The sequence below is a fragment of the Tauraco erythrolophus genome, chromosome 25, assembly GCF_009769465.1.
Source record: "Tauraco erythrolophus isolate bTauEry1 chromosome 25, bTauEry1.pri, whole genome shotgun sequence".
NCBI classification, from domain to species: domain Eukaryota; kingdom Metazoa; phylum Chordata; class Aves; order Musophagiformes; family Musophagidae; genus Tauraco; species Tauraco erythrolophus.
Genome location: NC_141489.1, coordinates 1873979 through 1894914, shown reverse-complemented (window position 1 = coordinate 1894914; position 20936 = coordinate 1873979). Strand labels below are relative to the sequence as shown.

At 67.0% G+C, this 20936-nt stretch overlaps 1 protein-coding gene across 1 annotated transcript; it reads left to right on the top strand.

The window, feature by feature from the left end:
* Positions 1-446: 446 nt before the first annotated feature.
* Positions 447-19065, top strand: ARHGAP23 (Rho GTPase activating protein 23). The gene is given in 32 exon segments (XM_086626316.1): positions 447-755; positions 2882-3061; positions 6136-6160; positions 7038-7130; positions 7507-7585; positions 7765-7819; positions 8650-10111; positions 10832-10987; positions 11109-11220; positions 11307-11364; positions 11519-11656; positions 11764-12063; positions 13280-13341; positions 13696-13823; positions 13952-14070; positions 14152-14205; positions 14207-14231; positions 14234-14307; positions 14959-15037; positions 15446-15519; positions 15642-15684; positions 15687-15730; positions 15913-16038; positions 16185-16226; positions 16347-16440; positions 18041-18158; positions 18160-18254; positions 18257-18420; positions 18422-18499; positions 18501-18771; positions 18774-18965; positions 18968-19065. Coding segments are annotated over 32 exon segments (4947 nt in total).
* Positions 19066-20936: the final 1871 nt, after the last annotated feature.

The following is a 20936-nucleotide window of genomic DNA, read 5'->3' as shown; positions in this document are numbered from 1 at the left end:
CCACCGTCCGTCCATCCTTCCCTCCATCCCACCCTCTGCCCGCCCTCCATCCATCCCACCCTCATCCCTCCATCCATCCCTCCATCCATCCCACCCTCTGTCCATCCCTCCATCCATCCCACCCTCCGTCCATCCCTCTGTCCATCCCACCCTCTGTCCATCCCTCCGTCCATCCGTCCCTACGCAGCGGGGCGGGCTGGGGGCCGCCTGCCACCCGTGGCGCCGGGGCTGTCCCCTTCGCCGGGGAGGTGTGAGCGAGCGAGTGTGCGACTGTGCGTGCGGGAGCACCGCACGTCGCCCGAGCCATGCGACACCGCGCAGCCGGCACCCCAGCAGCCGCCCCCCGCCGCCGAGCTGCCCGCCTGGGGGGCTGCAGCCGGTGAAGGAGGCGGTGAGCCCCCACCGCCGTACCTCGCGTGCCGAAACCGGGCCGGGACTGCGGCCACATGGTGGAGGAGAGCGTTGGCGGAGGGGAGCGGGGGTCCCGGCGGGTGCTGCGGGGTCCAGCCCCCAGCCCCGTGGCGGTGGTGAGGAAGGGGCTGTGGAGTGTGGAGCGAGCTGGCAAGGGCTGGCGCTTCGAGCGTGCCGTCGGCGTGGACTGCAGCTCGCCCGAGCCCCGCTGCATCTGGCTGAGCAGCCTGCGCCGCTACGCTGCCGCCCCGGAGCATCGCTGGCCCCCGGCCCCCCGGCACGACCGCGTGCCCCCCTGCACCGACAAATGCCACCGGGTGAGAGCTGCATGCCGGAGACGCCGGGTGTTGAGTCTCGTTCGTGGGGGGGTTACTTTGCAGGGAGGGGCAGGGGATGGGGGTGCAAGGAGGGGGTGCTGGGGGGTGTTTTGAGGCAGTACTGGGCAGTGGGGTGTCCCCTTTGTCCCCTCCCATGCTGAGGGTGGGGATCCGGGCTCCTGTGTGGTGGCTGCAAAGGCAGAGCTGGCAGCTGGGGGGGTTACACCGATCCTGCCCTCCCTGGGACGGGGGATGGAGCGCAGGGGACGCATGGTTGGGTGATAAATCAGGTGGTGACCCCACTGCCGGGGGAGCTGGAGCATCCACGGGGCCATGAGCTGGCGTGGGGGGATGTCCAAGCCCGTGGCAGGCACCTTTGCAGCCCTGAAAAGCTCTAAGCCAGGGTGGGACAAGAGGGGAAACTGAGGCACAGCGGATACACCACAACTGGAGACACGTCCCATGTCTCCTACCCATCCGACTCTCTCCGAGGCTTGTCCGTGCCGGTTAAAATCAACAGGGCACATTCAGCTGTCAGCTTAAAAATAATCCGGCGAGCCGGCGGCTGACACAATGGAGGGCACAGATGGGGGACAGGCGCCGCACCGGGATGCTCGTGGCCCCCGGGGATGAAGGGATGGGGGGGATCCCCGTGGGATTCGTGGGGTGCCAGTTGCCATCTAGGTTTTGGGGTCACTGGTCAGGGCGTGCGTGGTGCAAGGAGGGCTTGGAGGGGTCGTGGGGAGCTGTATGGTGCTGGTCGTGGGGTTTTGTGGCTCTGCTGTGCCAGTGTTTGGGTTGTTGTGACTCTTTTTTATGTTTTTTGGTTCTTTTTTATGTTTTGGGGTGTCTGCAAGTGCCCGAAGCCCTGGTACCCCTTGGGTTTGCCCTGGTGGTGATAGAGCGAGTCTGTGGGTGCTGTGCCAGGGTGGTCCCTGGTGGGATACAGTGCCGGAGCCATGTCCTCACCGCGGGCACCCTATCCCCAGGGGAACGGGACCCCCAGTCCCACCCGCAGCCGGACTCCGTGCGGGACGTGCGGGCACGGGGGGTACACCCTGGCCCCCGCCGAGCTGCCGTCACGTTTCCCCACCGGCAGCGAAAAGGCCCACTCAGCACAGGCACAGACAAAGGCTTTTTGTGCCCCGTCCCTTTGTGTGTCCCCGCGCCCTCCCCGCGCCCCGTCCAGCGGTTCAGCCCAGACGGCGCCTGAATTTTAACACCCTCACCCCGGGACGGGCTGACTCCGGCTGCTGCAGCGGGGAAGGAGATGGGACCTGGGCAGGACCTCGGTGGATCCCATCCTGCCCAGCTGCCCTGCCTGCCCCTACCCGCTCCCAAATTGCCAATTTCTCCGGATGTAGCGGAGCGCGGTGGTGCCGGGACATTGGGCAGTGCCCTCTGCTCCCTTCTAGCTCAGCGGGGCAGGTGGTTGCACAGCCAGATGTGTAGCCAGATGTGCAGCCACATTCCTTGCCAGGATAACAAACCCTCCCCAACTGAGCCGAGGGGTCAGGACCGCCGTGGTCTCTCCAAGCTCCCTGCCCGGGTGCCAGGCGAGATGCCCGCAGCCGCTCCAGCTCTGCCACAGCCCTGTTCCCCCCCACTGACACCGGCAGCGGGGGCTGCGGGATGGAGCTGTGTCTCTCTCGGCCCCATCTGCTGCTCCAGGCAGTGTCCACTGCCAGAGCCCGACGCGGTGCCAGGTCCCTGCCCTGGCTCGGGAAGCATCGCTCATCCAGCCGCCTCCTGGGCAGCTCTTTCCGGCTCACCTGGAGTTATCACCATGGCGTCACGGAAACGGGACTTTTTGTCCCCGATTCCCGCATCCAACCCCATCTCTGCTCCCTCCGTGCCGGCTCCTGGGTCCCATCCAGACCCCCAGGCACAGCTCATTTTCCCTCTTTTTTTTTCAATTTCCTTTCCATGCATCTTCTCCCAAAAGTTGCTGAGTGAGGGGGGACACTGTCAGGTGATCTTGGGGGGCTGGTATTTGCTGCCGTGGGACCAGGAGTAGGGAGCGGATTCCAAGGAGCGGAGCGGCTTTTCCAGCAGATTTCAGCCCCCAGCATGGAGCTTTGAGGTGGCTGGTGGGGGGCTGACTGCCTACACCCCCCCCCAAGAAGTGCCATCTTCCTCCTTGTCCCCTACAGCCAACGCCGGGCCGGAGAGATGGGGTGTCCCCAAATGCCAACGCGCCCCCGGAGGGTCCCTTCCCCTGGGTGGGCCCGAAGACGGTGGTGCTGCAGAAGAGCTCGCAGGGGGGGTTTGGCTTCACCCTCCGCCACTTCATCGTCTACCCCCCGGAGTCGGCGGTGCACTCCAGCGCCAAGGTAGGGTGGGACGTGGGGGGTTGGCAGGACCCCCAGGGCTGCCAGAGCAGGACTCTGGGGTGCCATGGCTGGATGCAGGATGCTTATATATGGGCTGGGGGTGGGCGAGGGGGGGTCTGGGGAACCACAGAGCGGATCATCCCGTCGTCTGTCTTGTTGGGGTGCCTGGGGCTGCCCCCACCCATGGGTGGCCCTGGGATGGGGAAGCCCACGGAGCTGCTGGGACTCTGAGCGAGCAGCGAGTCAGCAGCATCTCTGGAGATGTCCCGGAGCCTTTCTGGAGGGAATATGACTGTCTGCGGGAACGGAGAGAACCCCTCGGCTCCGAATGACGACTCCGGCATCCCTGGGAATGGCAGGGAAAAGCACTTCAGGGCCCCCGAGCCTGGGAGAGGCAGCGGGACGTCGCTCGAGCCGAAGTGAACCACGCATGGGCACTGGGAAGCCAAGCCCGGGAGCACCGGGAAGTGCCCGCAGGTCCTTGCCTGGCAAGGGGCACATGCCCAGCCCCACCGGTTCTCGCCGTCTCTAGCACAGCAGATCTTTGGCTCCCAATTTCCTGGCTGGCAGCAGGAGGCTTTGGACTGGATCTGACCCGGAACCCAGCTGCCACAATCGTGTCTTGGCTCAGCTGCCACCCGGACCCCCCCCAGGTGCTGCGTTTCGGGGGGAGCCACCCCCCAGGTTGGCCATCACCTCCTGTGCCCTCTGAGCCCTCAAGAAGCCCTGATCCAGGCAGCACCTTTCCCTCCGGGATAGAGGGACGCTGCGAAACCACCCAGTGGCTTCCAGCATGGACCGTGCCCTCGGCACCCGACGGCGGTGAGCCAGCTCTCCTGCTGTGCCAGCCCCAGGACCCCGGGGTCTGAAATCACCCCATTTTCTGCAGTGGAAACTTCCAGTGAAGGGAAACTTCTCCCAGTGAAGGGAGAAGCGTCAGAGCCGTGTGGTCCATCACAGCCCTTTCCCTGCTCCGGAGAGGACAGACCCAGGTGCTCCCATCACCCTCGGAGCTTCATAGCTGCCCACAGCCCCCTGGCTCCGGCTGCCCCCCTGGGCTGGCAGCACTGGCTGCCTCCTCCCCGGCAGGCAGGGAACAGCGGTGGGAAGTGAGTCACGGGGTGGGGAGCAGCAGCTCGCCAGAGTCCCCGCTCAGCATCCTCCGTCACAGCGCTTTTCCCAGGCTCCTGGTTCTGCTTCCCGAAATCCTTCCCGCCTGCGCCGGGAACACGGACTTGCCCCGTCCCCAGCAGCGTGGGGATGGCCCGAAGCTGCTCCGGACCGACCCGCTCGCTTCCACCTCTCCGCTGTCCTCCGAAGGCATCTTCCAAGAGCCAGGGGCTGATCCTGCCCCGTGGTGCTGGGCACCAGGGCTGAGCCCTGCCCGGGCGGGAGCACACGGGGCCGCGTGGGAAGGAGCCAGATCAGTGCCGGGAGGTGGAGGTGCTCTTGGAAAGAGGCTGGGAATAGCTCCCGGCACCTGTCTGAGCCGAAGCCGGCGCTCCTGGGCTGGCGGGGCAGGGCGCGGTGCGGCTGGCTCAGCACCCGCGGGTGCCGGCGGGCAGCCAGGTCCGGGGGCTGAGTTTCGGTGGGGTTGACTCAGCGGGGAGGGTGACGGCAGAGCCGCGTTCACCGTGCCGTGCGTTGGCACCGCCGCACCCAGCCTCGGCCCCAGCCCTGGGAGTGGGGCTGCGGGGCTGCCCCGCGGGTCGGGAGGAGCCATGGGGTGCCACAGGGCGAGGGTGGGCAGGGAGAGGGGTGAGTCCGTGCCTCTGGGGCCTTTGGTGGCCCCACGCTCTTGCTGTGGTGTGGCACAGCCACTCGGTGCGCGGACAGCGGTGCCAGTTGTGGCCGAGGCCACGCACATGGCTTTTCCTTCCCATCGTGCAGTGGACACCATGGAGAGATGCCTCTGGCACCCTCCTCCTCCTCACTGGGAATAGCCCCCCCATCACACTCAGATAGAGACCGGTCCCTTCCCAGTACCCCAGAGGTACCTGCCCTCCCTGGGGACTCTGGGGCTGTGTCCCCACGGCTGGGGGCTGGGGGGGAGCTGTGGCTGCCGAAGCCTCTTGGCTGGAGCCGAGCTCGTGCCCATCTGGAGATGGCAGGATCCGGCACCTGCGGAGTGCGAAATCCCCTTCCAGGTGCCAGGGACCCTCCTTGGGACCCTCACGTGGGGCTGAGCAGCCTGGGGTGCAGCTGATTCCGTGGCGGGGCTGGGGGTGGGCAGCGTGGGCGCAGCCCCACGTGGGTGCCAGCATCCCATGCCCTGCCCCAGCTCAGGCACCTGCAGCAGCGTGGCTCTGCCGGGGGGTCCCCACAGGGGGATGTGAGCGACAAGGGCAGGAGCCCACGGACACGGTTCCCAGGGACGGAGCCGCGTGGCTCCCAGGGCTGTCCCCTGCCTGTGGCTGGAAGCAGGGGGCAGGACCCCTCCTCCATCCCCCTGCAGTGCCCGCCGCAGCGCTGGCAGCCAGCCCCATGCAGCAGGAGGCTGCAGAGATACCCCCCCCACCCAGGGACATGCTCCCCCCACTGAATAATTGCAGGGCTAAATATAGCCCCGCTGGCTGGCGGCCGGTGCCCCTCTGAGGACACCAGCACAAAGCTGGGCCCTTCCCGGGGGTCTCTGCCACTGGTACCTGCTGCCCGGGTGCTGCAGTGGCATAGGTGCCATCGGGCACCTCTGTCCCCTGCCCAGGACCCTACTGTGGGGGCTTGGGCTCTCCCCAGCGCTGGGCTCAGTGGCCTGGGAGAAGGGTGAGAAGCCACCATGGGGCTGGTTGGGCCCCTTCCTGCCCCCCTGCCCTAAAGCCAGCCCCTTCCCTGGCAACTGGGTATGGGGGGCTGCGGTGGGTCCCGCTCCCTGCCCGCTGTGGGGCTGCGCAGGCAGCCTGGCTGGATCCGGTGTCGGGAGGTAGTTTTAGCCGGGGGTGGCGGAGAGCGGAGGGACACGCAGGTCCCACGAGCAGCTTCATGGGGCTGGCACACCTCCGGTCCCCTCTCGGTGCCCCCCGCCGCAGCTGCTCTGACACAGCCCCCAAATAAATGTTTTTCTCTTTTTTTGGCAGGAGGAGGAGAACGGGAACCGAGCAGGTGAGCACCAGCGCTGTGCCACCGTGGGGACCCACGGGCACCCCCCACGCTGGGGGATGTCACCCCCTGAATCAGTGGGCACAGTCTGGGGATGCGAGGCTGGGGGACACAGTTTGCCGTCTCTGTTGGCACCACAGCCTTAAATACCGGCTGGCGGTGAAGCGGCGCGGTGCTTTGGTGGCAGCTCCCTGGCACATGGCGCAGCGGATGGGCACGGTGTCCCCAAAGCCCTTGGGAGGTTCACTGGACCTTGTGCCCAAGGGGGTCTGTCCCAAAGCCAGGGGGGCTGTGGCGTGGCCAGCGCCGGTGCCCGTGGCGGGTGGCGGGGTGTTTGGGGACAGGGACACGGCCTCGCTCTCCGCCCGGCGGCTGCCGGTGATGTGAGCGAATGTGAAGGTGTCGGAACGGATCGGCACACCGGCACCGTGACGAGGCGCCGGGGCTGCGGTCCCCGGGGCCGGGGTGGATGTGGGCGGCAGTGGCCAGACCTGGCACCCAGTGCCCGCCAGGACTCGGGGCGGGGGGAAACACTGGCCTCGCTCCAGGAGGTCCCTGGGGGATTGGGCATCCCTTGTCAGCACCGTCCCGCCGCCGTCCTTCCCTGGCCCATCTGCCTCTGGTTTCTTGCAGCACCCGGTGGCTTTTGCTCTTGCAAAGGACCGTGGCTGCAGGGGAGATGGGTGCCAGGAGGCTGCCCTGGGAGGGGGGCTGTGCCCAGGGCAGGAGCTGTGCTCCACAGGAGCTGGGTGCAGGCAGGGCTGGCGCGGGTGGGCTTGAGGAGACAGGAGGGTACAGCGAGGGGCCGGGCACACTTCTCGCCGCGGGATGGGCGCAGCCGTGCCGGTAGCTCCCTGATGCACCTTTCCCTGGGAAGCAGGTCCCCCCCGGAGCCGCCTGGAGCCCATGGACACCATCTTTGTGAAGAACGTGCGGGAGGATGGGCCGGCGCACCAGGCTGGGCTGCGCACCGGTGAGCGGGACGTGGGGGGCGGCCAGGCTGGCAGGGACTCGGAGCTGAGGCTGGCTCCAGGCTCCTGGCAGGATGCGTGCGGTGCCCTGCCTCCTTTCTCGCTTGTATTGCTCTTTTCCTTGCATCCCCCCCTTCTCTCTGCTCCCTGGTGCCGTGGGGACTCTGTTCTCTTGTCCCAGCCCTGGGATGCTCAGAGCAGCATCAGGGTCCCCGTGGGTTGGGCTGGCTTTGGGTTGCCCACAGCTCCCCTTGCCACACAGGACCTGGCGCTGCCCCCCAGTTCAAACCCTGCTGTGAGTGACCGTGGGGACAGCCAAGTGCCACCCCCTCCCCACCAGCTCACGGTGACGCTGTCTTCTCCCCCCTGGCTTCGCAGGGGACCGGCTGGTCAAGGTGAACGGGGAGAGCATCATCGGGAAAACCTACTCGCAGGTCATCGCGCTGATCCAGAACAGGTGAGTCCCCTCCACCCGTGCTCGGGGGAGTGGGGACTGGCAGCGGCGTGCCATCACCATCACCTGGGGATGGGGACGTTCATCTCGTGGGGGATCAGCCGAGTGTGAGATTGGCATCACCTGGGGCAGGCGGGGACTGGCAGCTGCCACCCTGACCCCTCCGTCCCCTCTGCCTGCAGTGACGATGTGCTGGAGCTCTCCATCATGCCCAAGGACGAGGACATCCTCCAGCTGGTGAGTTTGCCAGGGGTGTGCCAGGGACCGGGCTGGTTTCCTGGGCTCAGTTTTCCTGGCATGGCTTTCCCAGGCTGTGCTGGCATTCCTGCCCCACCAAACCTGAGGGGCTGGTCTGTCCTCCCATGCCTTGGGTGGGGGTGGCCAAGTGCCCCTGTCTTGCTGGGGACACTTGGGGACAGGGCTCCACCAGTATCCCTGGAGTAGAAATGGGTGTGGAAACGGGGGGACTGGGGTAGGAAGGATGTGGGACGTGGCCCCTGAGTTTTTTGGGAAGCATCCTCGGGCATAACTGGAGGGGGTGTTCGTGGGGCTTCACCTGGTGCTCCCCCAGTCCCAACTCCCTCCCGGGGCTCTCCTGGCCCTGCTGCTACCAGAGCTGCAGGCACCCACCCCAGGGGTGGCTCCGCTGCTCGGCCCTGGCACAGCCACAGGGGGCTGGGGACCCCATCCTGCTGGGCTGGGGGGTCTTATAGCCCTGGTGAGGGGTGGGGTCTCACATCTGTGCCTGCCCTGAGCTCTGAGGATCCCCCAGACGTGGGGTCAGCGGTGCCTGTGAAAAGTGAGAAGGGAGAGCCGTGCTGTGCCGGCTGTGCCAGGGTATTTTAGGAAGGAGGGGACGGTGGGAGCACTGGCGGCAGCAGTGTTGCTCCGTGCCGGAGGGGACCCCGTGGGAAAGTGGGAGCAGGGCGGGGGGGTTGCAGCCAGCCCTGCCCAGCTCATCCCGACGGGGAGGTTTGCTCCCGGGTTGGGAAGCAGCAGAATGTCCCCGTGGCACCCTGCAGCACAGCCCCAGACCCCCACTCTGACCCCCCCTGTGTACCCCCCAGGCGTATTCGCAGGATGCCTACCTGAAGGGCAACGAGCCGTACTGCGGCGGGGCGCAGAGCATCCCCGAGCCCCCTCCCATCTGCTACCCGCGGAAGACGTACCCCTTCCAGGCGCGGGGGGCCGAGCCCCCCCCAACCCAGCCGCCGGACACCCGTGCCCACCGCCCCACCGCCGCGGGCCCCTCGTCCCCGCTTGGCACAGCCGCACTCGCCAGCACCCGGAGCGAGACGGGCAGCAGCCCCGTGCACCGCCCTGACGAGCCACAGCCTGGGGGTCCCCCCCCACGCCCCACCGCACCCCACGGGCACCCCGGCGCCTTCTCCCGCACCAGCTGCCCTGGCAACGTCGCATCCTCTCTGCCCGACCGTTATGGGGTCCCCTCTGCCACCCCCTCCTGCTACGGGGTCCCCAAGCACCTCCCGGAGCACCGGACTCACTGCGGCTTCAAGGAGGGTGTCGAGGGGCTGGCGGGGGCCAGGCGACCCCCCCGGGAGGCGGCAGGCAGCCAGCGGGCACCCAGCCGGCAGGAATGCCAGCAGGCTCTGTCCCGCTGGTTCTGCAGCCAGGAGCCGCGGCGGAGCGCCTCGGAGGAGCGGCGGCACGCCATGCCACCCCGCTACCGCAGCGTGTCCCAGGACCGGCTGGGGGGCACGGCGGCAGCCCACCGGGGTTGGCCCCACAGCGCCTCGCACGACACCCTGCTGCAACCCTGCCGCGAGGGGTGGGCACCCCGCGCCCGCTCCCACCACCACCTGGGCCGGTACGGGCGCTCCATGGAGGCGCTGGAGCCCAGCGCCCTGCTCTCCCCTCGCCTCGACCGCACCGCGTGGCCACCCGAGAGGGTCTGCCGGGCCACCAGCACCGCCGCCGGGCAGCCCATCCCGCACGGCTCCTTCGCGCCTTCCTCCTCCTCCTCCTCCTCCTCGCGGGAGCCGGCGCCCGTGCAGAAGCACCCGTCGCAGCCCAACCTGCAGAGCGCGGACGATTCGGGCTACATCGGCTACCGGAGTTATAGCCCGTCCTTCCAGCGCCGCACCGGGCTGCTGCACGCCCTCTCCTTCCGCGACCCAGCCTTCGGCGGCCTCCCCACCTTCAGCATCTCCCAGCGGCCGGTCACGTCGCTCCCGGAGAGGGTGGTCACCACCGTCCCACCACCCGCCGGTCCCCTGCCGGTGCCCGCCGCACCCAGGGAGCAGCGACCGGAGAGCAGCCGCATGCCCGAGCAGCCGGAGGAGCGGAGGGAAGAGGTGGTTTTGCGGCAGAAGCCGCCCACGGGCCGTAAGATGCCCCCTCCTCTGCGGCAGATGAACTTTGTCTTCCCCGAGGGGGTGAAGGAGACGGATGTTTGTGACCCCCCGCCGGCCGGTGGCAAAGGGGAGAGGCCGGCGGCCGAGCGGCACGGCCGGTGCGTGGCTCCTTTGGCAGCGCCCGAGGACTCGCTGGCATCCATCCCCTTCATCGGTGAGTCTGGGAGGGGGGTGGCTGCCTCTGGGAGAGGGGGTTTAGCAAGTGCCATGCTGGGGAGGGCTCTTTTTGGGGGGACAGGGGACATCGCACGGGCTCAGAGCATCCATCCATGGCCAATGTGGGGATAGGAAGGGGTCACACCAATAGCCCCTGCTGTGCCCAGCACCCCCGTGGGCATGCTGACCCCGAGCAGGGCTGCAGGTGTTGGTGATGGGGTGCCAGGGTTTGGGCTTGGGCAGCCTCATCCTTCCCTTTCTTGTCCTGTACCCCCTGCCCAGCTGCTGGGCACGGCTGGGTGTGAACTGGAGCCCTGCCCAACGCAGGGATAGGGATGTGTCTGGGATGACCCGTTCCCTGTCTGGCTTGGGACCTCCTGGCCCGGCCACCTCTGCCAGGGGGAACCCAAATGGGTCTGGGGGAGCCGCCAGCTCTGCCCCGTCCCGCACTGCAGCCTGCTCCTGGGGAGGAACCCTGGGCTGGATGAGGAGGGAGGGGATGGGGTGGGTTGAGGGTCCGCAGGGTTGCTCTGTGTGAGGGTCTGGGTGCACTGGTGGCTCTTGGCTTTGCTGGGGTGGGGGCACATGTCCCCCAGGCCAGCCCAGGCACCTGCAAACCCACCACTTGCCAGAAGCACCAGGGGGGTCCCAGCACGGACTTACCAACCCCTCATCCTGCCCCGACCCCTCCTGCAACGCTGCCCCCCCTCCCCCACAGACGAACCCACCAGCCCCAGCATCGACCTGAAGGCCAAGCACGTCCCCGCCTCCTCGGTGGTCTCCAGCGCCATGAACTCTGCGCCCGCCGTGGCCACCAGCCCCTCCTCGCCCACCTTCGCCTTCGCCCTCAACCGCCACTACTCCCAGGACTGCAGTAAGTGCTGGGGTGGGGATGGACTCCATCCTGGGGGGCCATGGGGTGGGCAGGAGCAGCCCCCGAGCCCTGGAGCTCTGCCCCGTGCCTGCTGAGCACTTTGCCCTCCTCCTCCTCGCAGGCAGCATCAAGGCCGGCCGCCGCTCGTCCTACCTCCTGGCCATCACCACCGAGCGCTCCAAGTCCTGCGACGATGGTCTGAACGCGTTTCGGGATGAGGGCAAGATCCTAAGGTAGGGCTGGACCCCCCCCCCCCACTTTGCGGTCCTGTTGCCCCGTGGCCGCCGTCCGGCTGACGGGGGCTGCTGTCCCCCCGCAGGAGGATGCCCAGCCGGGTCCCCAGCCTCCGCATGCTGAGGAGCTTCTTCACCGATGGGGTGAGTGTCGGGTGATGGTGAGCGTTGGGGGTCCTGCGTACCCCTGTACGGGGGCAGCGTGGGGTTGCTCTGCCCGTCTGGGGCACCGGTGGAGCAAGGGGTGGGGGGTGCCCCCATGGCATCACCCCAACGGTGCCCTCTGGTCCCTGCGCAGTCTCTGGACAGCCTTGGCACGTCTGAAGACGCCCGTTCCAAAAGACACTCAACCTCCGACCTCTCGGACGTCCCGTTCAGCGCCGTGAGGAAGGAGGGCTGGCTCCACTGCAAGCAGATCCTCACCAAAAAGGGGAAGGTAGGCAGGTGCCACCTCCCCCAGCCCCAGCCCGGCCGGCCCCGCGGCGGGACCGCTCCTCGCCGCCGGCATCCCTGAGCTCCGCGCTCCGTCCCTTCTCCCCGCAGAAGGTCGGCGGAGGCATCCGGCAGTGGAAGCGCGTCTTCGCCGCGCTGCGTGCCCACTCGCTGTACCTGGGCAAGGACAGGCGGGACGTGGTGACCTGCGCCCCGGCCCCAGGTGAGGAGGAGCCGCCGATCAGCATCCGAGCGTGCCTGGTGGACATCTCCTACAGCGAGACCAAGAGGAAGCACGTCTTCCGGCTGACGACCGCTGACTTCTGTGAATATCTCTTTCAGGCAGAGGATCGGGAAGACATGCTGGCCTGGATCAAAGTCATCAGGGAGAACAGCAAGGCCGAGGGCGAGGTGAGAGCCACATGGGGCTCCCGGCTGCCTCTGGCTCTCCCGGCACTAACCGCCTCGGCTCTCTCCGGCTCTTTGCCTTGTGCTGCTTCCCCAGGTCACGGCCGGTCCCCGCGTGGCCGGCCGGCGCGGGGCTCGCCGCTCCGGTGCCGCGCTCCCGGGCGCTGCGGCATCCGAGAAGAGCGCGGCTCTGCCGGCCGCGGTCCGGGCAGGATGAGGCCCTGAGCAACCTGATCTAGTTGGAGATATCCCTGTTCCTTGCAGGGGGGTTGGACTAGATGACCTTTGAAGGTCCCTTCCAGCCCTGACCATTCTATGATTCTATGACTCTCGGTGCGCCGCAGCGGCGCGCGCAGGCAGGGTTGGTGCGGATGCGCCGGCGGCGTTTGGTCGCGTGGTGGGAGAGGAGCGCGCGTGGCTGTGCCGCGGTGTGTCATGGCACCGTTGGTGGAGAGAGATTCGGCGGGGAGATCGCTGCCCGCGTTGGGCGCGGTGACTGCGCGGTGTTGGCGCCGGATCGGGGCCGAGCCCTCACCGGGCAGCCGTGGTTTGTGCCGAGGGTCGCGCGGGTCTGAGATGGGGAGAGCTGCTCCCCGGGGCCGCGGGCTCCAGAGGTGGATCCGCAGGGCTGGATGTGCCAGCGCTGGGCTGGTTGGGCACCGTCTCCCCGTGGCGCTGGGGTGGCCTCGTTTGGTTGCGGCGATCGTGCCAGGGTCATGGCAGGCTCCGGCCCCAGAGGGTGCGTTGAGCTCGGAGCGGTTTCTGGTTCTCCGTGACACAGCCGCGCTCCGCAGGGCGCTTGGCGAGACTGGTGGTGCCGGCGCAGCAAAGGTGCTGCTGGGTCAGAGTGTTTGGAGCTGTCTGGGCACCCGCCGGGGCTGTGGTGCCACTGGGCAGGATGGGTGCGTGTCTTTGGACGCTGTGGCATGCAGCGGGTGCGCCTGGCATGGGCTGTTGGAGCTGTGGGTGCTGCTGAGGAGCCTCTGCAGCCGACTTGGAGCCTGTGTGCCGCCCCACGCCGCGGCAAGGACCGCCGCACACCGCAGCGGGACGATAAGTGCTGGCGGGCACCGGCTGTTCTGGGGCAGTGGGGACCCGATCCTGCCCTCGCCTGCTCCTGCCTGGCCCTCGCGGTGCCTGGCAGAGCGTGGACTTGCCCGGGGTGTCCGGCAGCCACGGTGCTCAAGTCTCCCTTCCCCTCTTCTCTCTGCCCCCCCAGGACCCCGGTTTTGCCAGCCAAGCGCTTATCAACAAGAAGTTAAACGACTACCGGAAAGTGAGGTACGGACCCGGGGGCGGTGGGCACCGAGACCCCCGAGTGCTTTATTCACCTCAATTTTAAAGCGATGGAGCAAAGGCACCCTTGATGGGGCAGCACCGGAGGTGCCAGCTGCACTCAGCATCACTCAGGGTGCCAGCGGGGTCCAGTTCAGCCATACTGGCGCCGAGCAAAGGGTTAAAGTGGCTCTGTGCTCCCCAGGGTTCTCTGTTACCCTGCGTGGGGTGCAGCCCCATGGGCACGGGTGGGACGCCGGGCAGCCCAGGAGAGATGCCAGCAGTTTGCCGGGAGGTTTTGCGCTGGGCTGGTGCCCCCTGGCCGTGCCCTGGCTGAGCGCCCCTCGCTCTCCCCCGCAGCCCCGCGGGCGCTAAGCCTGATTCCTCGCCCAAGGGCTCTCGCGGGCTGGGGATCCGAGCCGAGTTCCTGAAGCAGACGGGAACCAGCGCGCCCCGGTCCCCCAGGCAGGATGCGGCCGTCACGAAAGGTGGGTGTCAGCCCCACGGCGTGGGGCACCCCTGCACCGTAGAGCCGGGGGCTCTGCATTGTCCCCGCAGGGCGGCAGGGATGCCCTTCCCGTTTGTCCTGGCTCATCCGGTGGGTTTTTCTCCCCAGATGATGGCGGCTCCCAGAAAGCCCCGTGGGGCATCAACATCATGAAGAAGAACAAGAAATCTGCCCCCCGGGCCTTCGGCGTGCGGCTGGAGGATTGCCAGCCTGCCCCGGACAACAAGGTATGGCTGTGCTGGCAGTGCCAGCCCTCGGGGACCCCGCACGGCCCCGACACCCCCGTCACCCCCTCCCTGTCCCCGCAGAATGTCCCCCTGATCGTTGAAGCCTGCTGCAAGGTGGTGGAGGACCGAGGGCTCGGAGTACATGGGCATCTACCGCGTGCCCGCAACAACGCGGTGGTGTCCAGTCTGCAGGAGCAGCTCAACAAGGGAGCCACCGAGATCAACCTGCAGGACGAGGTGAGGGCAGGGCGGGGGGCATGTCCCTGTCCCCACCCCTGTCCCCATTCCTGTCCCCTTCCCTGTCCCTGTCCCCATCTCTGTTCCCATCCCTGTCCCCATGCCTCTGGGATGCTCTTGGGGCTGTTGTCCTGGTCCATGGCTCTGTCACCATCCCTATGTCTATCATCATCCCTATCTCCAACATCATCATCCCTGTCTCCATCATGACGACCCCTGTCTCCCTCATCATCCCTGTCTCCCTCATCATCCTGTCTGCATCATCATCCCTGTGTCCATCATCATCTGTCTCCATCATCATCCTCCCTGTCTCCATCATCATCCCTTCTCCCTTATCCTCCATGTCTCTATCATCATCCTCCCTGTCTCCATGGCCATGACCTTCTCTGGGGTGGCACGGCTGCGTAGCAGTTGGTGGCAGCAGTGTTGGTGGCACCTGGGGACACGTTTGTCCCCTTGCATCTCACACTGCAGCAGCACGGGGCTTTCCTTGCCAGATGCAGGGGGGGGACAGCCATCCTGCTGTCCTCGCGGCTGTGGCGGTGCTGGCTGCTGTCCCCCTTGGGGTGGGTGACCTGGGACCCCCCCCAGCCTGGGGGACTCCCCCACTGGAGTTTGGTCCCTCTGAGCAGCCCCTTCTCTCTCCCGCAGCGGTGGGCAGGATCTGAACGTCATTAGCACCTGTTGAAATCCTTCTTCCGAAAGCTGCCCGAGCCCCTCTTCACCGATGGTGAGTCGCGGCCGTGTGCCCCCCCGGGGCCAACGGGCACCCCAGATGGCCACAGGTGACCCGGTGCCTGTGGCCCCTGTGTCGGTGGCTTGATATCAGGCTGACCAGCAGCCCCAGAGCCCGTCCCACCCGTCCCTGTGCTGGGGATGGGTCCCCAGCCCCTGTGACAGTGAGCCAGCACCCGTCCAGGGCGGGGGGCTCTGCAGACCCCATCCTCGCTGAGGCCCCTGGGCCAGCGCTTGTCCTTGTCCCTCCTTGCCCATCTGTCCCCCATCCCACTGGGACCCTACCAGCACCCAGCCCCCTCCCCAGCACCTCTGGCTGGTGCATTCAGGGGACCCTGACCCTGGGAGATGCCCCCTCCCCTCTGCCCGGCTCTGACACCGCCCCCCTATGTCCCGCTTTCAGATAAGTACAACGACTTTATTGAGGCCAACCGGATCGAGGATGCCAGCGAGAGGATGAGGACGCTGCGGAAGCTGGTAGGGAGATGGGGCAGGGGTGAGGGTGGGAGACACAGCCCTGGAGCCCCCCCTCAGGGGCTGCTGCGGGTGGGAAAGGTGGGGGGGTGAGCAGAGAGTGTGACCCCAGTGTCTCCCTGCAGATCCGGGACCTGCCAGGTCACTACTACGAGACGCTCAAGTTCCTGGTGGTCACCTGAAGACCATCGCTGACCACTCGGAGAAGAACAAGGTACCACCCGCCCACCCCACGGGCACCGTCTTGGGCCAGGCAGGTTCCCCCGGACCCCTGCCTCACCTCCAGCCCCCCCAGCTTGGGCTGAGCCGCAGCTCGTGGTGGAAGACGGTGCCCGATGGAGCGGCAACCGCGGAGGGGTGGGCACGGGCAGACGCTGACCCCAGCTCCGGTTGCAGATGGAGCCCCGAAACTTGGCGCTGGTGTTCGGCCCCACGCTGGTGCGGACGTCCGAGGACAACATGACCGACATGGTGACGCACATGCCCGACCGCTACAAAATCGTGGAGACCCTCATCCAGCACGTAAGTGGCCGTGGCGGGCGGATGGGGACTGGCACTGGTGCGGGGGGGAAGGGGCTGACCCGCACCCTGGGGGACAGTGCCCCCCGCCGCATCGAGCTCCCGTCGCTCCGGCCAATCCCTAACCCCTCTCCCGTCTCCCCCCGCAGTCGGACTGGTTCTTCAGCGACAAGGAGGACAAGGGCGAGAAGGTGAGGGTCCCCCCACCCCGCGGGGGGGTCTCGCTGTGGGGCAGGGGGGCACAGAGCACCCGGTTAGATGCCAGGGTGCTGCTGGCAGCTACCCGACCGCTCCGTCCCCTCCGCTTGCAGACCCCCGTGGATGAGAAGGAGGCTCAGTCCGTGCCCAACATCGAGTACCTGCTCCCCAACATCGGCAGGACCGCGGCGCCCGGCGATGCCGCAGGTGAGGAGCAGCGCCCGCCGCACCGGCCCCTCTGCTCCTGGCACAGGGGCACCCCAGGGTGCCTCTCCGCCGCTCCGTCCCCCCGTGTTCGCACCGCCGCCGGCAGCCAGCCTGGCTTGCCGTGGCCATGGCAAAGCTGTGTGCCAGAGCGGGACATCCTGGCACCCTCCTCACCGGAAAGCGGGGACAACCCACCCCGGGGGTGCGGGCAGAGCCCCCTCCCCACCCTCTCCCATCACCCTCCTCTCTGGTGGCTGCTCCTTGTCCCTCTGCGAACCCGGCAGCCTGCGGGACCCCCGCCCGTGCCCGGTCCCCTGCACCAGCCCACGCTGCCAACCCGGAGACCGGAGCCTTTGACGTTCGAACTGATTTCTTATGTTCTTTCCTTGAACTTCTCTGTGCTGTCCTCTTCCTCCTCCTCCTCCTCTTCCTCCTCCAGCGGACCTCCTCGAGAGCTAGAGCGGGTACAGTGTTGATCCGGGGTGCATTGCTCACGCACTAACTCCTCCGGTGACCACGATAGAGCGGGAGCAGGGGGAGGCAGCGGGAGGGAGGGGGCCCTATCCTGCCCAGCCACCGTCCCCAGGGTCCCCAGCATGGCAAGGGGCGGCCGAGCCCCTGGGGTGCCCCAAATCCTTTAACTCTGGTTCTCCCACATCCTTGGCTGGTGCCTGCGGCAGCACGTTGGCATCCCCTGGCAGGTATGGGTGCTGGGTGTCCTGGGACCAGCAGACTAAAATGCCAGGATGTTTGGGGTCTTGATGCCCTGGGAGGGGTCCGCACCCCCTTTCTACCTCCCCCTCTCTCGTCGTCAGCAGCACTAACCCCATCCCGGGGCGTGCGGGGCGGGAGGGGGTGTCTGTCGTCTCGTCCTTGTCCTTCGCGCCGTGGCGGCAGGGCCAGGGCTGCCTGTCACTCCCGTGTCCCCACCTGTCCCCTAACCCCCCTGTGGAGCCAGGGCAGCCCCACGGCTTGTCCCAGCACCCTCTGGCACAGCCCGTCCCAGACCCCACTCCGAGGCTGGATGTGGCTCTCTGTGCCCCGTCTCGGTGATGTGGCAGTGGCAGTGCCGTGCCCAGCACCGGTCCCACCTGTGCCACCTGGCCATGGGAGGGTTGGGGTCCCGCTGTGGGGTCCTGGCCGTGTTTCCCAGCTGTGTGTGCCTGCGTGTCCCCACCTCCTCCCCACCCCCTCACCCTAGGGCTCTGCAGTGACAGCAGTGCCAGGGAACCCCGCGCACCACCGGAGCCCACCCCGACTCCCTGGGCACCTCCTGCAGCTGCCAGCACACAACCACTGGCGCTGGCGTTGCTGCCAGGGGATGGCCCTGGCATGTCCCCATCTCGGTTTGGGGACCGAGCAGCATCCCCAGCTCTCCCCACCAAACCCCCTCCCCGGACGTGCCCACCCACCCCGGGGCCTGGCTGACCCCCCCCTCCTCTGCTCTGCTTCACAGGCTCAACCCGCAGCGCTCCGCCAAACCCAAGGTAAGAGGGATCCTGGGCCGGGGGCTGACGGAGGGACGTGGTGGCTGCAGCACAGAGCCCGTGCCTAACCCTGGCACCTGCCATCCCTAACCCTGGCATCGCTGTGTTCCCAGGCACGTGGCCGTCGCGGAAGGCGCCGCCGCACCGGGAGCTCCTCGCCATCCCCTTCGTCTCGGCCGCCGCCCGCAAGAGGAAGAAGAAGAGAGAGGCTGAAGGTGTCGGGAGCAGCACCCGACGATGCGGAACGCAGGGACACTCCGAGCCGGGAGCGGGAGGACGAGGGGACTGCGGCCACCCTGCCAGTACCCGGCAAAGCCCCCCGTGGCACCGCACTGAGCCGGTGGCCCCCAGCCTGGCCGGGATGGAACAGGAGAGCTCCCTGGAGCCCGGGGGTGCCGGGTCCGATCCGGCACCGGATGCCCGCTCCATCGTGTCGGGCTACTCCACCCTGTCCACCATGGACCGCAGCCTGTGCTCCGAGGTGCAGTCGGTGGTCCGGGAGCCGCGGGGAGGAGGCGGATGACGAGCGCAGTGAGCTCAGCCACATGGAGACGGACACGGAGAGCCGGGAGGGGTGCCCGGCCCCGGCCGGGGCAGGTGGACGGGGAGACCGGGGACGAGGACAAGGGACCCCCCGGCCGCCCCTCCTTCAACTCCCACCGCCTGATCCAGTGCGACACGTTGGCACGCAGGAAGCTGGGGCGGCCGCGGCCAGCCGGCGAGACCCCGGTACCCACCGGGGACGAGCGGGGTTGGGTCTCCCCTGGGCGACCCTCGCTGCGGGAGCAGCTCCGGCAGCGCCTGCGAACCTCGGCGGACGACATGGGGGTCCGCCTGCGCCGAGCCCACTCCCCGAGACCCGCCGCAAGAAGAGCAGCTGGCGCCGGCACACCGTGGTGGTGCCCGGTGGCCTCAAGGACCTCAATTTCAACGAGTGGAAGGAGCCGCGTGGGCTGGAGCTGCCCCCGGGACCCTGCCACGACAAGGACTCGGGGCTCAGCAGCCTGGAGTCCACCAAAGCCCGACCCCCGGCCCCGCCGCTGCACAGCCTGGCACTCCCGGCGTGGCAGCGGGTGCCAAGAGCCCCGCGGGCACCCCCAGCCCCCCGGCCCCACTGCGCTTCCCCCAGTGTCTCTGACCTCCCGCCATGCCCCCGCCGCCGCTCCCCCCCCCCCCCAGACACCGTTTAATTTAAGGACTCACCTTCGTTCCTGTATTTAATTGTGCTCTGGACAAAGCTGCTGATATTTAACGTGTCTCCGTGGCCCCCGTGCCACGGGGTGAGGGACGAAGCCACCGTGTCCCCCTCGGTTCGGGGACCGGCCCGTGTCACAGTCTGGCCCCATCCCTTGGCACCCTGGCCCCCGGGCATTGCCAGGAGGGTCGGAGGGGGCTCGTGGGGACGGTCCCAGCGCGGGCGGTGGTGGCCCCGCTGTGGGTGGCTGCAGTGGTGTGAAGTGCGGGCGCTTCCCTGGGTGCTGCAGCTTCGCCGGGGACCCTCCTCATGCCGGGGACCCTCCTCGTGCCAAGGACCCTCCTCGTGCCAGGGACTGAGGACCGTGGGGACCTCGGTGCCATCGCGCTGAGCTGGGGTGCTCCGTGCCACGCGCAGGCTTGGGGTGGCCCTTGGCACGAGGGACGACAGTGTCCCCATGGGCTGGGGGTGACGAGAGGAGCTGGCACAGAGAGGGAGGGGGACACTGCTGTCCCCTGCACCCCCGTGAGCCGCAGCCACTATCCAGCAGCAGCGTGGACCCAGCGTATGGCACGGCGCAGCGTGGCACGGCACGGCACGCATGGCACAGCCCCCTCCCAGCCCCACTCCCCTTCCTGCCCTGCCCCAGGCCAGAAGCACTTTAGGAAGGGGGTGCAGTGCAGGTGCTGGGAGGGGGGGGGATGCAACTGGGAGGGGCACAGGGACCTCCAGCCTCACCGTGCAGCCACACACGTGCCACGGGCTGGGGGGGGGTGTGGGGGGGATGTGAAGTCACGTCACTGTTTCTCCGTGTCGTTCTCATGTTCTGCAAATATTGGCTGTAAAGTTGTTTGTTTTTTTTTTTTTCCTTTTTTTTCCTTTTTTTTTTTTTGTAAATATTGTCTCTGACTGTGTAACATATGACAAAGGATTTATAAGGATTTTTTTAAGAAGTTTTGCTCAGCTGAAAGGCCGAGCCCCGAGCAGGGGGACGCGCTGGACCAGGGCTGACTTTTTAAACCCTCCTGCATGTGCCCTCCCCCAACAACTCCCCCATTCCCCCATTTCCCCCCACGTTGTACCACTCCACTTCGGAGCCAGAATATGCAAAACTGCAAAAAAACCCACAAAAACAAACCCCCCTGCTTCGGATGCAGCCCCCCCCCCCCCCCCCCCCGCCCCGGTCTATATACTGGAAATAAAGTGGTTATTGGAGGAGGTGGGTTCTGGCCATTATTGCTTCCCCTGCTTGGGGGGTTCAGTCCGTGGACCCCCCCCGTTTCTCTGGAGCACCAGCAGCAGCCAGGGAAGGATTTATAGGATTTTTCCCATTTTCCTATGAGCCTGGGGCGAGGGGGAGGAAGGAGATGGAGCCCCCCCAACCCTGCACCCCCCATCCTGTCCCGGGGTATGTGGGCACGGATTGGGCTGGGGAGCCCAAACCTTGGGGGGGGTGGAACACACAGAAAGAATTCCAGAAAGGGGGAAAAAAAAAAAAAAAAAAAAAGTAATTTTATTAAAGCCGGACACTCTGATAGAAAAGAAAAGTAATAAAGGGAAAAGGAAAATACAAAGCAACCCTTTGTCATCGGAGTCTGCAATCACAATGGTCACGTTGCGCACAGAACTACCCATGGCACCCACAGCGACACGGACAGCGGCGGGCACAGGGTGGGGGTGGCAGGGACCAGCCCCCCTCCCCTCAGCCCCCCCGCCCCCGCCCTGTGCAAGGCCTTTTTATTCTTTTTTTTTTTTTTTTCTAAATTCTCTTTTTTTTTTCTTTTAAAACGGTTCACGAGAAAATTCATGCGAAG